Source organism: Callorhinchus milii, unplaced genomic scaffold (assembly GCF_018977255.1).
Source record: "Callorhinchus milii isolate IMCB2004 unplaced genomic scaffold, IMCB_Cmil_1.0 Scaffold1, whole genome shotgun sequence".
Classification (NCBI taxonomy): domain Eukaryota; kingdom Metazoa; phylum Chordata; class Chondrichthyes; order Chimaeriformes; family Callorhinchidae; genus Callorhinchus; species Callorhinchus milii.
Window position 1 is genome coordinate 52,300,831 of NW_024704742.1, and position 17,834 is coordinate 52,318,664.

The 17,834-nt window shown below is 41.9% G+C and overlaps 1 protein-coding gene across 1 annotated transcript in view; it reads left to right on the forward strand.

Moving 5' to 3' along the window:
• Positions 1-4,407: 4,407 nt before the first annotated feature.
• The window catches only part of kita (KIT proto-oncogene, receptor tyrosine kinase a), a 47,837-nt gene continuing 34,410 nt past the window's right edge, over positions 4,408-17,834 (forward strand). Inside the window, exons 1-3 of the mRNA XM_007892846.2 lie at positions 4,408-4,591; positions 11,298-11,537; positions 13,006-13,296. Of these exons, the coding sequence (XP_007891037.2) occupies positions 4,543-4,591; positions 11,298-11,537; positions 13,006-13,296 (580 nt within the window). The 5' untranslated portion in view covers positions 4,408-4,542. The remainder of the gene's footprint in view (positions 4,592-11,297; positions 11,538-13,005; positions 13,297-17,834) is intronic.

Below are 17,834 nucleotides of genomic sequence, written 5' to 3' on the forward strand. Positions count from 1 at the left end.
CCATTGAAATGGGCAGAGTGTTCGTTCATGCCCTTTATAACTCATAATAGTTGAATTCTAGTGTAATAACATTTGGGAGACCAAAAGTGATGGTCATTAACTATAACATCAATTGTTGCATTGGATATAGGGCCTTATAATATTATCAGAATGTCTCAAAAGCCCTTCACAGGACCCACTGTAAAATGTGGTGACTGTATTCGTAGATGATCACAGTAGCTGATTTGCACACAGCAAAGTTTTGTAGTCATGGAGTTAATGACCAATTTTATCTGAGGGGTTGTTATAAATGAGAAGACATTCCCTTCTTTTTTTCGAATGGCATCTTTAATGTCCACAATAACTGGTAGACAGAACCTATGTTTAACACACTCAAAAGATGGCACCTCTGACAGTGCAGACCTCTTCAGCATGACACTGGAGTGTCAGACTAAACTCTGAACTCGAAGTTCCAATGTCGGGCACAGCCCACCCCCAACCTTTGACTTAGTCAAGAGTGCCACAAACTGACCCAGGTTGTCAATGAACTAAGATGGAGGATTTGCACTTATTTATCACTTATTGAAATCAATTAATGTAAAGTTGTTATATCAACAAGACTAACACTTCACTATTATTGCACTTCAAATGTGTTTGACTATTTGTTGAAAGATGTTGTTGCCATCTTGTCAGCTGGGCTCAGTTGTTCGCATTCTGACCGGTGAGTCAGAAGGTTGTAAGTTCATTCCCCACATTAGGACTTTGAACTTACAGTCCAGGCTGGCACTCCAGTGCATTTCTGGTGTCCCACTACATCACCATAGCTGCTATCCTTCAGATCAACCATTAAACTTAGGTCATACCTACTTGTTCAGGTGACCATGAATAATCTGATGGCACTATTTCAAAAACAAAAGGGAGGTTCTCCCAGTGTCCTGGCCAACAATACCCCAAATGAAATTGGTTATTCACTTCATGGTTGTTTGTAGTACAATGTTGGATGGAACTTGGCTGTCATGTTAGCCTACAAAATCCACAGTACAGAAAAGCTTATGAAGCGCTTTGATATGCCCTCCTGAAGCGAAAAGCACTATATCAAATGCAATGAGGAAACCAAAATGTTGAGACTGAATTTTGAATATTGCATGCACGTTTTCTGAATTTCACTGAAAAAGATTTTGATACCAACCGGAGATAATTCAGTGAAGAGCCCAAGGAGGCTTCTGGGATTTAGAGTTCTAGGTTATGATAAGGGATTGGGATAATTTGTTCTATTTGCCAATTTGAAAAATCTTATATCAAGCCTTGGGTATGTGAATCTTCTGTCTCGCACTAGATAGTAGTCTGATAAGTATTAGCTAAAACTAAAAANCTGAACTTGAAAAGCTGTTTCGCAGCATTTTCCACTGCATGAGCAGAACAATTCAAAAGAAGAAATGTAACTTTTTTTAAAAAAACAGGGTTCAACAACAACTTGGATTTATACAGCGCCCTCCACAATGGACGGTATCTCAGAGCGCTTCTCACATTGAGAGTCAGAGAGACACAACCTACATAGGAGGATTAACCCACAGTGGAAGAATGAATTGTGGTCCGAAGGATAACAAAGAGAGAAGAGGTAATTCCCCAAGTGCAGAATAACTTACATTGTGGATATGGTATGTATATATATATATATACAGAGAGAGAGACAGGTTGCTTTATCTCCTCCCACAAAGGAAAATAACCATTCGGAACCAGATCATTCAGGGAAGCACAGGACACAAGAAAGTGGCAGAATCGCAGTATTCAAGTTGGTGACCTTAAAACTGGAATTCATCCTATTTACAGCACCTTTGTCTATCAAATAATTTGCATTTTCTGGTACTTCATAATGAATACATCATGTGGTTTATTAATTATTTGCATGCATGATGCCCACATTTGCATTTGTCGTTTTCAAAACTAGACTAGCTAAAAGACTAGCTAAAAGTAACTAGTCACTAAATAGCTGAATTGAATCTGCAGAACCTAATTTAGGTGAATTCAAACAGTGAGGTTTGGTTTAAAATGTAAATATTTTATTTCAAATCAATGCATATAACTGAATGCAGCAAGGCACTTTTTTATAAGAAAATTATGTTACTTGTATTAAAAAGTTTAAGCATTAATGTTCCATTGTTGATCATTACGTTCGGTTATAAGTTAGATGGAGGTAGAATAATAATATTTTAAAGGGAGCTATTTTAAAATTGTCAGACTTGAAGGCATCTGAAGTAGTTTTACATCATAAATGCATATACTGCCAGAACATTATCTTAACATCAGGGTAAGGTATCGAATAATATATAAATTGAAATCCTGTAATGCAATTTTGAAATTCCTGAGAAGAGCTTTAAGACATCTTGATATGATAAGGACAACATAGCAAATATAGGATTATTATTATTCAAATTCAAATCTCAATGAATGTGGATCAGGTAATTAACCCATTCTCATGAATTTAATGATGTGTTATGATCATGTTGGTGAAGGCGGAAAGTTTAGATCAGAGCTGAAGACGACTTTTTTTTATTTACTCGAGTTGTTTATTCTGGTTAAAAAAATCTTTAAAAGAATAGCATTTTTATGATAAAATCTGTTCTTCCAGTAGAAGGCTGAAACGCTTATCTACACATGCAAGTTGTCATATGTTTACCCATGTTACTGGTTTGTGTTTTACATTTGGTGGAGTTCAGTTGGCTCTCCCCAAAACAAATTTTGCCTTCCCTTTTCCATGGTGGCTAACGCCACTGATATCCAATTTGATTTAGCATTTACACTGATCCAATGTGCTACTACTGCCTGCCAGCTTCAGGAAATTGTATGTCCAATTGTTGGTCAATTTTATTCAAGGAAAACGCTTTAGAAAATGGCAACCTGATGAAAAAACTCCAGACATGTCGGAAATCTACAGCTTGTCAAACAGCATCTGAAAGAAAACGCAAAATACTGCAGATTCTGGAAATCTGAAACAAAAACAGAAGTCGCAAGGAACGCTCAGCAGGTCAGGCAGCATCTATGGCTAAAGGAAAGTGAGTCAAAGTTTCGGGTCGTGGACCCAGCAGCATCTATGGTCATTCTCCATAGATGCTGCCTGACCTGCTGAGTGTTCCCAGCGACTTCTGCTTTTGTTTCAGCATCTGAAAGAATGTTGGTCAAGTGTCTTAGCCAAGCATTCGCTCTTAATTTGGCTTGACCAAATGCTGTTTCAAACAAAAGTATTCCAGATAGCAGCTTAAGGTAGGGGTGGGAATGTGGTCCTTTGTATCCTCTATTTTTAGGTTAGTATTTGTGGGAAATGAGCGTGGGCCCAGAGCTCAGTTTACTTTTTACATTTGTTTCACGGACATGTGCCCTAGGGACTTGCTTTACCTTGGTTATTAAGTTGACATATGTCCTTAATTAATCATCATCATGGACAAAAAAAAAATTTGGAGGAGAGGAACTGGATACCATCAAATTGGACATCAGGAATGAAAATGAATGTGCATTGTGGTAACAATGGGGGGAGTGGGGTAGGGAAATGTGCAGTTGATGCAGGTCAGGTTGACCTGGACTAAATGCGATCCCTTTGGAACTCTGTGGAGTCCTGTAGCTCAGTGGTTAGAGCACTCGCTTTGCAAGTGAGAGACCTGAGTTCAATTCCAGGCAGGTCAGGGCGAAACCTTAGGCAAGTTTCCTTATTCCACACAGAGCCTAATAATAATCCCTCCAAAAAAAACAAAGCAATAATAAATTGGTCATTTTCAATCTACGACTGTTTGTGGGACATTGCTGTGCGCAATTGGCTGCCGCATTCGCCCACAAATATACAGTCAATTCACTTTACAGTATGTTCTGTGAAGCGCTTTAGGACATCCTCCCGACGTGAAAAGCGCTATATCAAAATACAAGGATTATTATTATTATTATTATTATTATAAAGCATCAGAATTTTTTTTCAGTGCAGACACTATCAACCAGACTAATAGTCGGTTTGATAAGCCCATAGATCACACACACACACACACACTGCCTTTGAGAAACAGGATAAAATATGCATTTCCTGCCTTCACTAACATGTGTAGGAGCGATTGTGCGCGTTTATAAACCACCACTGTTTCAACCCAAAGCGACTGGACTATAGCCCACATCTGCACTCTACACTGTGCAGCTGGAATATCCATCTGTTTACCTTTTGCATGTGGCCGACAGCAGCTGCAGTTTCAGTGACTGCGAGTATAATTTCATTAAAATGACTTTAAATTCAATCCCAGGGAGATTGTTGGTGGTGGTGGTGGTGGTTGGCTGGCTGGCGGTTATTGAAATATAACTCTTTTTGCACATTAAACAAAAGCAACAGTGTTAAGTTCAACAATAGGGCATCTCATAACTCAGTCCAAAAAAAAGGGGAAACGCGTCACAGGGTGAAGGCTGTGAAAACTGAATGGGAGCAGCAGCCCAGAGCAGAGCAGAGCAGATCTGAGCTGAGCTGAGCTGGGACTTAGCAAAGCTTGTCAGGAGTTTTAACTGCTGCAGGTGAATCAATGCAATACATCCCCAATGGCTCCTGGTTGCAATCCCGTAGTAATTCTTCTGATCATTCACCAAGGTGAGCCACCACCGTCTTCTTACTTTTCCTACACTCGACTGCTAATGTTAAACCCCCCCCCCCCCCCCCATCCCCACCCACCCCAGAGGGGGAAAAAAAAAGTCACGTTTGCAATGCAAAGAGCGCTTTGAATCCGGCTGTTATGGGAACTCGCTGGACGTGGGGATGGATGACCCGCTGAACATGTTTTGCAAACGGTTTGGAAACTTACTGCCGAAGGAGCCGCGTCCCCGACTGATCCACTGAACTGAACTGTGCGATGCGAAGAGCCCGGGTTTTGAGGTCCTGAGCTTTAAGGAGAGAGACGGCAGTGCCGATTGCTGTGGGGTTAGGGTTAGCGCACGGGGTGGGGTGGGGGGTGGGGTGGGGGTGGGGGGTTGGGGGTTATGTCGTGTGTGCGGGTATTTTAATAACAGTGCAAATGACAGTAATTAGACGTGTGTGTTGCCGCTGACCGGTCTGACCACACTGGGCTGTCTGTGTCTGTGTCTGTGTCTGTGTGAGTTGGGAGGGAACAGTGATGTGCGCCGTGTCCCAGACCAGAGGGTGGGACAGGACTGGTCCTGACATTGCTCAGCTCTGGGCAGCGAGTCCCACAGACACACCAGTTTCACTTGGTTATTAACTTTTGGCGGATCACTTGTTTCCTCAGTGGGAACTTTTGTCAAATACCTGTCTCCCCCACACGAGACATTGCTGACTGGTTAGCGGTGAGAGGACTCCCCGGTCTCCTCTGTCCCCCTCTCCCTCTCTCACCATCACACACACACACAGGCAGTGAAAGGTTGGTTTGTGCACCAGGTTATAGCTTTGGTCCCCTCCACCGTTGGTTGAACCGTCCGCACTCTTTGGCAATGAACCACTTGAGTTCCCGATGTGCAGGCAAACTGGATCTGAAGTCTGTCTGTCTGTCTGTCTGTCTGTCTGTCTGTCTGTCTGTCTGTCTGTCTGTCTGTCTGTCTGTCTGTCTGTCTGTCTGTCTGTCTGTCTGTCTGTCTGTCTGTCTGTCTGTCTGTCTGTCTGTCTGTCTGTCTGTCTGTCTGTCTGTCTGTCTGTCTGTCTGTCTGTCTGTCTGTCTGTCTGTCTGTCTGTCTTCTGTCTGTCTGTCTGTCTGTCTGTCTGTCTGTCTGTCTGTCTGTCTGTCCTGTCCTGTCCTGTCTGTCTGTCTGTCTGTCTGTCTGTCTGTCTGTCTGTCTGTCTGTCTGTCTGTCTGTCTGTCTGTCTGTCTGTCTGTCTGTCTGTCTGTCTGTCTGTCTGTCTGTCTGTCTGTCTGTCTGTCTGTCTGTATGTCTGTCTGTCTGTCTGTCTGTCTGTCTGTCTGTCTGTCTGTCTGTCTGTCTGTCTGTCTGTCTGTCTGTCTGTCTGTCTGTCTGTCTGTCTGTCTGTCTGTCTGTCTGTCTGTCTGTCTGTCTGTCTGTCTGTCTGTCTGTCTGTCTGTCTGTCTGTCTGTCTGTCTGTCTGTCTGTCTGTCTGTCTGTCTGTCTGTCTGTCTGTCTGTCTGTCTGTCTGTCTGTCTGTCTGTCTGTCTGTCTGTCTGTCTGTCTGTCTGTCTGTCTGTCTGTCTGTCTGTCTGTCTGTCTGTCTGTCTGTCTGTCTGTCTGTCTGTCTGTCTGTCTGTCTGTCTGTCTGTCTGTCTGTCTGTCTGTCTGTCTGTCTGTCTGTCTGTCTGTCTGTCTGTCTGTCTGTCTGTCTGTCTGTCTGTCTGTCTGTCTGTCTGTCTGTCTGTCTGTCTGTCTGTCTGTCTGTCTGTCTGTTTGCAAATCAATCATTTGGTGCCGGCAAATGCCGCGAGTGAGTTGAGTTTGTTGATCTGCTGGAAATTAGTATGGAGTGTGTGTGCTCAACAGGGCGCTGCAGCTCACAGTGCCTGAGCTGGAGGAGCCCCCGAGGAGACTGTCACCCGCGGGAGTCAATAATAGTAATAATAATAATAATCTTTGCATTTGATATAGCGCTTTTCACGTCGGGAGGACGTCCCAAAGCGCTTCACAGAACACACTGTAAAGTGGATTGACTGTATATTTGTGGGCGAACGCGGCAGCCAAATGCGCACAGCAATGTCCCACAAACAGTTGTAGATTGAAAATGACCAATTTATTATTGTTTTGGGTTTTTGGAGGGATTATTATTAGGCTCTGTGTGGAGTAAGGAAACTTGCCCAAGGTTTCGCCCTCTGCCTGGAATTGAACCCAGGTCTCTCACTTGCAAAGTGAGTGCTCTAACCATTGAGCTACAGGACTCCAATATCAATAGCAAGATTCCAGCTGGTCAGGTTCCAGCATTACCCCCAGTTCACACTCTGGTGTCCCCAAGCCTTGGCTCTTGTCAACCTGTACCTCATACTCTCAGAATTAGGCAACCAGGGAGAGAGTGCGCCATTCCATTCCAGCAATCTGCCTCCAAGATTTCCATGCGTAGGTGGGATGCGTTGAAATCTCAGCTTGGTTTAGATACTCTTAAGCATGGTGAGACACCCGGCTGACAAAATAAATTACCTTCGGGAGGCTGAGAGCTTCCTCGACCACACGAGGAATGGGAAATGGGCAATCAGGAGCAATGCCATCACGCCATGGATTGCCGGGGGGGTTGGGTGGGAAGTGAACAATAATAATCCTTGCATTTGGTATAGCACCATATCAAATCGTCAAGACACCTGAAAGTGCTTCACAGGAAATACTGTAAAGTGGATTGACTTTGTATTTTTTGGACGAAATACAAAGTGAAGATTAGGAATGGGAGGTTTCATTATGAGGGGAATAAATAAATGCTGCTGTAACTCAGATTATAACTCCTGACTAGTCACTTACCTCTCAGGTAAGATACTTAATAAAGTGGATACAGAAGGTATTAGAGACAGAGAGAACAGCCAGCAGTTGTGGTTCATTTAAGAACAAATGCTATAGCAAAGAATACGTTTCAGAGAGAGATCCGGAAATTAGGAGATAGATTGAGGCACAAATTAAGAGTGAAGTTAAGATTTTTTCATTAGCATAGCACTACCAGTGCTACATATTTAAATAAAATCTAAATAATTTCACTGGCCAGGCTTACTACATTTGACTACAGTCTCATTAGCTTTGCTTTTCTAGTCATAAACATCTGAACCATTTTGTTGTTGCAGCCATCCAGGTCTGACACATGCAGAAACCCATGTTTAAGAGCATCCAAACCAAACCAAGTTCCATCCAAATACACACGGAAACTACTGTGTCTGGAATGGAATATGCACTCTCTCCTCAGAGGGATGCAGCATCTTTACCTAATTCTGAAGAGTATTAGGTGAAAATTGGCAAGAGTTGAGGCATGGAAATTCCAAAGTGTGTGTTGGGGTATTGCTGGAGGTTAACTAGCTAAAACAGCATGGGTTGCCACTGAATGTATTGTCTGACAAGTTTCTCTCTGCTTGTCCAGCTAGGACTACCTACCTGTTATGGCTTTTGGCTTTTGGGTTAACAGGAGCTGAGTAGGAAGAATCCCTGCCTTCAGTGATCAGTCTGTGTGAACCACCAGCAGTTCCCTACTTTCATAGTAGGGGACTGCTGATGGTTTAGGCTTATTAAGGTAGTCAATCAAACTACCTTACCACCTGTACTGATTAAAGTATGGATACCTTGTGTTGAAAACTAGATACCAATATCAGGTTGAATATCATTGTCACTGGATTGTGATCAAGTAATGTTGTTAACATAATGCTAAAGTATAAATCAATGATAAAAGTCCAGACCAAGCTTCAGACACAATTTGGTTCAGCCCAGTTTCTTTATAATTTGTTCTTGTATAATTCCAAATGTCTGGTCTAATTGGTGCTCCAATGTGTTGTGCCACAAAATGATAGAATATTGTTTTCCATCTGGAACAAAGCTGTCATAATTCAGATTAGGGAAGACACTCCAGGGAATGCTTACGTGCCTCCTAGTGAGTGGCATTGGCAAACACAACAACAACTTGTATTTATATAGTGCCCTTCACACAGGGTAGCATTCCAGAATAGGTCTCAAGATCTTGGAATAGGTATTAACTACTGTACCTTAAAATGAGTAGGTTTTTTAAAATTTTATACCGTGACTAGCTGTACCTGCTGTAGCTTTGCTCGCAACCAAAAGATCTAATACAGAATGTAGATAGATACGCAGACAGATACACAGACAAACATTTTAGTTCAGACATTATATTCAGCTGGGAAGACTCCTTCTGGGAGGACTCCTCCAATATATTTTCTCTTGCCGTCTCAGTCTCGCCGGCTCGGTCTCGCGCCCCCCCCCCACCCGCACCCGTCTCGGTCTCGCCCCCCCCCCATCCCCATCCATCTTGGTCTCGTCCCTTCCCTCCACCCAACTTGGTCTAGCCCCCCTCCCCCCACCCGGTCTCTCCCCACCCACCCCCTCAACGCGGTTTTCCCCCCAACTTGGTCTCTCCCCCAACTCAGTTTCTCCCCACACCCCCCACTCGGTCGCCCCACCCCCACTCAGTCTCGCCTCCCCCCCCATTTGGCAACACCTATCCCCCATCTCAGTCTCGCCCCCCCGTCTTGGTCTCAACCCCCCCTCCCCTTCCCTTGTCTCCGTCTCGACCCCCTCCCCCATCTCGGTCTCGGCCCCGTCTCGGTCTCGACCCTGTCCCCCGTCTCGGTCTCGACCCCCTCCCCCGTCTCGGTCTCGACCCCCTCCCCCGTCTCGGTCTCGACCCCCTCCCCCGTCTCGGTCTCGACCCCCTCCCCCGTCTCGGTCTCGACCCCCTCCCCCGTCTCGGTCTCGACCCCCTCACCTGACTCGGTCTCGACCCCCTCCCCTGACTCGGTCGCGACCCCCTCCCCCGTCTCGGTCTCGACCCGCTCATCTTGGTCTCGCCCCCACCCCACTCTCCCACCCCGTCTCGGTCTCTTTCGCCCCCTACCCCCCACTATCTTGGACTCTTTCACCCTCTGCCCACCGTCTCGGCCTCTTTCGCCCCCCACAAAATCATGTCTCTACGTCAATCGGTTATTGAGATCCATCTTGAAGCGCAGCCAGACATTGTTTTATTAGTATAAAAGAAGATAGAAGAAGGTGCTTCACTAAGAAGAACTGATATAATTCTCTTGTAAGAATGATGCACAATAAGTCTTGTGGAATAGGGATGGGAAGCCTCTATTCAAATCGAATCCAAATAGGGAACAGATGTACCAGACTTTCATCTTCTTTCTTCATGCATAACATAAAAAATGCATTTTGTAATACAAGATGAATTTTGGGAAAAGAGGGCCTTTGACCCAGTTTTGATGTGTTGTCCAGAATACCAATTCACTCTTTCCTGTAGCATTAACAACAACAACAACTTGCACTTATATAGTGCTATCCACGCAGAGTAGCATCTCAGAGTACTTAAAGCAACTAATCACTCAGAGCGAAAATGTGTCCTGGCCTCAACCACTCTTCCTGGTAAACCCATTCCATTTGTTATCCATACTGCAAAGAAATTCATCCTGGTATCCGTCCTAAACTTTCCCTTCATAACCCTGGGCCCATGACTTCTTCTCCAGTTGCCTTGGCATATCTGAAAGATTTTATTCCATGTTTACTTGCTATATCCCATTAAACATCTTGCATTAGTGTATAAGGACCTCACTCTGGAAACTTCTTTGTTTTCCTGAAGAGCCCTAACTTCTCCGATCATTTCACATAGCTCATGCCTATTAGAGAAACGTCTTTGCTCTTGAGGGTATGGGTGGGTATGGTTGGCCCTTTAATGTGACAATGATCAGCTTTTATGTAGTAGGCCAGCCATGGCTTTGCCAGAGAACTGTAATTATGAAATTATTATGTCTTATGAATTTATCTGATTCAGAAATATCAGTCTGTTGCCTTTATTTTGTTTGGACACAGTGAGTGAGTAATCTATTAATATCTTACATATGATCCAATTTGTTCCTTAGCAAATTCTGTCTCATCCATATGCCACCTATTTTGCTTCCAAAATGTAAAACTTACATTTATCTGGACTGCATTTCATTTTCTAGTGATCAGTTAATGCGCACATGCCCTGTTTGGTTCTCTTTCTAAGAATATGGCTGCCTCTTCTGATTCCATAGTTACCCTAGCTTGATGCCACTAAAGCTACAAGTCCAGATCATGTACATTTTTAATAGAAATAAAACCTTGAGGTAACTCACTCAGTATCTATTCAATTTTCTTGGAACTTAACACAAATCAAATCCACATAAAATTTACTCATGCCATTCATTGATCCTTATTTTAAAATAAAGTGCAGCTCATTCTTTATTTAGATGTCTTTTGTACATAGATTATAACCGTGATTAGAGTGGAATGGTTGCTTAGCAGTAAATTGTTTGACCCTACTGTGCCATTGCCACTTGCAAGCTTCAACATGCCAAAATAAGGGGTTTGTACCATTGTGAGTAGGTACATTAGGTTCAAGCATTGCTGAGTGCAAGACATTTGTGATTGATTAGGCAGGTACCATCAACTCTAAGCAACCTATACATTTTAGAAAGAAAACACTGGTGTTAGAAAGCCCGTAACAAAATGTAAGTGGGAAAGGTTCCTTAAAAGTAGACTTTAGAATGAGATTATATCCATCCATTGATCATCTCCAAATGTCAGTTCTAATAATGTATTTAACTGATTTATGTCTGATTTAAAACAGGTTTACCAATCAGAAATCAACATTTACAAAACAATGGTGGAATTTCGTACCTTTTATTTTGCAGGTTTTTCTATACCTTTGATCTTTCCACCCGGTGACATGTTGATCAAGAAGATGGGTGATAACATCTATCTGAATTGTACAGACAAGTCTGAAGTGCGATGGCAAACTCCAACAAGTGCAAAGAAAGCCATTTATAGTCATAAAGTCAGAATCAATTCAGCACAGCCAAAACAAACTGGCAAATACACATGTCAGAATCGCAACACTTTTGAGACCACTTCTATTTATGTTTTTGTGGAAGGTAAGTAGATTTTATGATTCCAGTAAAGTCTGTTGTCAAATGTTTGCTATAAGACAACCAATTCATATGTTAAGTTGCAGCAATTTGCTAAGTGCTGAATTTACCCCCCTTCAATCGCAGGCCGTGTCCTCTGGTTTTATTGTGTGAACAATAAACTACCTTTGTACTATATCCCATAATATTGTTTCTTAAAAGAAAACCATCTAATCTGTGTTTGAAAGAATCAACCGTCTCCCTAGGGAGCCTGTTCCACAGGTTCACTATTCGCTCACTGAAATTGTGTTTGCATAGATTCGTTCTGAATTTACCTGCCTTCAATCACAGGCCATGTTGGTTTTACTAATTCTTGTCCTTTGGTTTTAGTATTCTATTGATTCAAGAGTTTATATTCAATGAAAGTTTGACATTCTTTGCATAAGTCATATAAAATATATGATCCCAACTGATATGACTTATATGAGGTTTAGTATGTTTACATTAGACCCTCTCAATTCAAACTTATAATATCCATATGAACACATGTTAGCAAATTAAGATAATGCTGTTTCCTTATTATCATTGTCTTGCACTGCTATGGTCGTTGGTTTTCTGAACTTTCTGCTTTTAGCTCCCAAGCAATATATTGTCCTACATTCTCTTCCATGCATTGAAAATAAACTAATCACAACAGGCAGCTACTTTAACCTAGACTTCAGGACTATGCAATTCTTTAAGCTGCCGCTTGCTTCCCTTTTATTCAACAATGCATTTGGTGCACCTGAGATGATAGGCATTTATTGAATGATCTATTCCAGTCCTTACTCCTTACTGTACAGACAAGTAAGGGATATGGAAAATACTGTAAGTCAGCAGTGGCCAATGTCAACCAACTAATTTTCTTGATAAAATATTTCTTGATTCATGGCCAGACCATAAACATTACCACTTAGTAATTACTGGAAACTAAATATTGATTTAAAACAGACTCACCAAGACTAGTGCGAATGTTCAATGGCCACTTCTTGACAGGCCACAGGCTATGAGTTGGCCACTACTGCTCTCGGTGGTCAGATGGTAATAGAAAGGTAGGAGGTGGCATGAAGTGATAAAACAGTGGAGCAGGTTCAGTGGGTCGAAGGAACTACTATTCTTATAGATTGTCATTTGTAGATTTGAATGAAGGAGAGTTGTGATTCCTCAGTACTACAGAATTATTGTACTATGTACAACAAATGTTTTATATCATACCATTTCCATTGCAAATGCTCACCAATGGAAATGATGGATACTGAGTAAGACGAGGGATGTGGCTGAAAGGACAGTCAAATATATAGATTAATTTAAGAAAATGCTGAATGTTATAATGAGTGTAGGATGAGATCAAATGGGCAAAGTACCCTTCTTCACCTCAAGCACTCTTAAGATCAAATGGTCAGTGTGAACTGTTTTTTGCTACAATTGTGATAACGTCTATGTAACTCTTTTCTAGACTCAAGTAGTTTGTTCGTAGTTCCGAAAGGTACACAGAAGATAATTGATGGAAAAGAAGGGGACAACGCTGTCATACCGTGTCGTGTCACAACCCCCAACATTACGAACCTCAAACTGCAGTGGATGGACGGCGAAGCAATGCACAAAAACCTGTCCTATAAGACTGATATCTACACAGGCATACAAATCATTAATTTGAAGAGGTATTATGAAGGATATTATGCGTGCACTGCAACAAAAGACGGTGAACAGAAAAGATCGGAAAAATTTAAACTGAATGTAATACCAGGTAATAACTTGTTTACATTCATGGAACAAGCATTAATGCAATATTAGAATCAAAATGTCTTAATTGATATGGATATCTGTTGACTCATAACAGAACTTATCAAATTAGTGTGCTACATTGAATTTCTACAAAGAATTGAATTTCTGATCAGAATTATTTCAGTAGTTACTTATGTACAAAGTATCCTTCACTTGAATGGTACTTGCGCGTGTATTTGTCTGCATGATGTGCCTAATGTTTTACCAGGATGTCTGTTTGTAGATTTTTCTTAGATTGGTTAGTTTGCTCGCCTTGCAAGCAAGCACAGTAACCACTATGCTCCGGGACTCCATTTCAGTGGGGTGACATCACTAAGCTCTTTTTGCTTTACAAACAAGTATATAATTAACCACTATGCTGAGAATATCCACAATGCCTGTGGTCAATGGGTTTGTATTTTGCTGTCATAGATCAAATATATGATTATTAGCTTTAAACTGTTAATCTTGCAGTCTGGCAAATACATTTCTAGTTACATAGAATTATAAGCCAACTAGTATTTGGATAACATCCTTCACGTAGAATAATATCTTAGAGTTCTTTACAACGACAGGGTTGAATGCTGAGCAAGAGAGAATGGAAAGGCAAAGTGAGAGGTGAATATTGGGATGGCTGCAGAAATAGGTTTTAAGGTGGGACTCAAAGACAGATAGAAAGGAGGTGAGATCAAAGGATAGAGGAAGGGAATTCTAGAGGTTAAGGGCATAGCATCTGAAGGTTTGTTCACTTATGATGGCACCGGTTGGTGGGAGACGCGCAAAAGCTCGAGTTAGCCAAGCAAGGAGGGTAAGCATAGAAGTGCTTAGGAGAAGATCAGATAGATGGGGAGACAAAGGGAGGTGAGGGTGAGGGCATTGTAAATAGAACTGCTGGAGATACAGGAGCAATGGAAGCTTGGAGAGGACTGAGATAATAGGTATGCGGAGCTTGCTGTGCGTGAGGATGATGTGGTGGTGGAGTTTGGATTATGTAGAGTTTATGGATGGTGGAGATAGGGAGACCAGTGAGGAGTGCTTTTGAAATGTCTAAGCAAGAGGTCTGTGGATGATGTTGCCAAGAAAGAGTATGTAGATGAGGAAAAGGAAGGGGCCAAGAATAGAACCTTGAGATTCACAATCACAAGTGACCATACGAGTTGGGAAGAAAAAAACCATAAAGAAGATTAAGTGGAAGAGGTGGGTCAAGTAGGAATGGAATCAGGAGAGTGCGATCCTATGGAGGTAGATGAGGGAGGAGAGATGATTGAGGAAGGTGGAGTAGTCAACATTGTGGCCAATAATTACATAGAATCTGTAGAAGCAAAACAGGCATTTGGTCCCACTAGTCCATCCTGGTGATTATACTGCACCTGAGCATCCACCCAACCTAACTAATCACACTCTTGAGCCTCTCCCACCTCTCTAGTCCAATCTCTCTCTTGTGAAATGGTTTATCCTAACTACATTTTTAAAGGAGGAGTTTTACACAGTGAATGTAGTTACAGATGCTTCATTGGATGCTATCTTGATGAATACTAATTTTATATTTTGTGGACATCATATGTTATACCAAACTGCACCTTTTGCAAACCTGTCAGATTGAACTCTGAGAGTAGGTCATGTTTGGTTTGAGATCTAACACAAATTGGTACAAATGTGGTCCTCTGAGTTTTAGACTAAAATACAATAAAATACTATAACTTTACTCATCTAATGTTCCAATATTTTTTGATATCTAATGCATAAAGTTGTTCGACACTAACAACCCTCATCAAACATTAAGACACACAGAATATACTATATCATAATATTAGCAAAAGCTGGCTATACCGGATAGATTGTAAGACCACAGGCTGAAGTCATTATTAAGAAAGGTGGACAGATCTCTTTACTTTTGAGTGCATTACCTTGTAATTGTATAACTCTGCTGCAATCTTTTTGAAAGAGAGGAAAGATGTTTGAACCGAATTCAACACAGGAAGTCATAAATGACAGTGAACTGGATTCCAGAACTGAGTCTTATTGGGATATTACATCATTGTGGCTTTGAAGATTCCAATCAAAACCATACAACTATTTATGACTCTAATTCTTAGGTTTTAATATTTCATTGAATAGGATTGCAGAATAAAGTCACAGTCAGTCCAGTCCATGTGTTGTAATTAAAATAAATTTTACAACTCTACTTTAATAAAAACAGAATTTTTTTTGGTCAACTCAGTAACTGACACATCCAGAAACCCATCGCTATGTTTAAAAGTATCTAAACAAAATTGAGATTTCCATACATCCCGCCTACACAGAGATTTATTTTAATGGAATGCTCACTCTTTGTCTGGAGGGATGCTTGCAGGGTTAACAGGAACTGAGTGGAAGAATCCCTGCTCCCAACTTCCGCTTACCTTCCCACCAAGGAGGATAGTCGTTAGTTGGTCAAGGCTATCATTGGCTGTGCCAATGAGAGTATCTAGAGTTTGCTTTCAGTTTGCATGTGGAATATTCATTTGCATTGAGCATCATAACTGACTTTTACTTTGCCTCTTGAGGTATGCAAATCCCAGTAACTTCCTTGTTTTATCCTTGTGTTTAGACGTGTTGTATAATTGACAAGTGTGTATTCAAAAGGTCGTCACTTAGCCTTTGAAAATGTATGGATTAGCTTTGAATTTCTTACCATCATAGTAATGTAGTCAGGCAATAATGGATGCCTATGTTGTACTTGTTTGGATGGCCAAGCCAATTGTAAGGTGAGAGCACAGGTTGAATCTTTCATTCAGGCTGCCTGTCCTCAGTTTCCTGATAGTTGTGGGCATTTACCCACAAAACACACAGTCACTCCAGTTTACAGTATACCCTGTGAAGCACTTTGGGATGTCCTCCTAATGTGAAAGCAGCTGTACCAAACACAAGCATAATAATAGTTATTATCCCTGTTTCATCATAATTTCACATATCACCGTATTTTGTATTTGTTCTTCCTACTTGTGGCTCTGCTGTTGGCACTAAGAATACGTCTTCACAATGCCTGTATTAGCATGTGAATTTGAAATTGGTACACAGAGACCTGAAATTAGAAGGCGGCCAACCCATGAAACACAGACCCACAAGGGTAGCTGGAAGAATGAATACCTCTTGCCTCATTGCCACACTGCCCTGACAATAAATCTTCACATTCCCTCAGCCTAGCCTTGAATGCTCACCACTGTGGTATCATACTCATGTTTTCCCCTTTTGCAAAATAATTTCTTAATGATTTAAGACTTTTAAATTCATTCACTCTTTACATATAAGCTTATGCACCAGTTGTATTTTTTTCCAAAGAAAAATTCTTGAAAGAGCAGCTTAGCTGTCTAAAACAAAGGACGCGGGTTACAAATGGAGACTCTTTTTAGTAACTGACCCAAAGGAGTAGATCATATTTTGGGAGTAGATCATGCTGGGATAGAATTTCCATTGGTTGGTGATGTATTTTGGTTACTGGAAGGAATCCCTATTTGTGATTCAGAGTCACTATAAGGAATCTGAAATTACCATGTTTTAGACCTGCCCTTCGCTTTATCCTGCTTTCAGTTGTCACCTGTGTGTCAGCTTGGCTTAGTTGATAGCACTTTCACCTCTGAGTCAGTTCAAGGGTGGGTTCAAGTCCCAAGTCCTTGCATTTGATATAGTGCCTTATCATGTCTTCAAGAAGTTTCAAAGTGCTTCACAGAATATACGGTAAAGTGAATTGATTGTATATATTTTGCATTTATACACTGCCATTCAAGCAGGGTAGCATCCCAGAGCACATCTCATGGCACTATTTGAAAAGAGAAGGGAATTTCTCACGGTGTCCTGGCCAACAATCCCCCAAATAATTCACTTCACGGTTGTTTGTGGGACACTGCTGTGCGCAAAATTGGCTGCCAAATACAGTCACTCCATTTCACGGTAATACCGGTGGGCGTTTGATACATCCTTCCAATGTGATAAGGCACTATACCGAATACAAGGATTATTATCTCAGATACATATATTCACAACACGAATGATAGAAATTACAGGAAGCCATAATACAATACAATGTAGAATTATATTTACGTAGCTGCTTTCATACAGGTCGGATGTCTCAAGGTGCTCTGAAACCTATCTTGGAGTGATTTTTCCACTGAAGCTAGGTGCTTCAAATTCTCTTCTCTTTCCCCATAACCTGTATACATTGTTTCTGTTCACATGTATGCGGATGACACCCAACTCCACTCCCTCTCCTCCACCCTCAACTCCAGGACCACTACTGCCCTGACAGAATGGCTTCGACCTGCTCCACATCCCCTGGCCTGCCCGCTCCATTATCGGCAATCGGGCCTTCAGCCTCTCTGCTCCCATCCTTTGGAACTCCATCCCACAGTCCCTTCGCCTCGCTTACTCCCTTGCCCCCCTTCAGGACACGTCTAAACCTCCTCCTGATCCTAATCCTTCTGCTTGGGTCCAAATCCCTGACTGTCCAGTGCCTTGGGATGTCCTCCCAATGTGAAAGGAGCC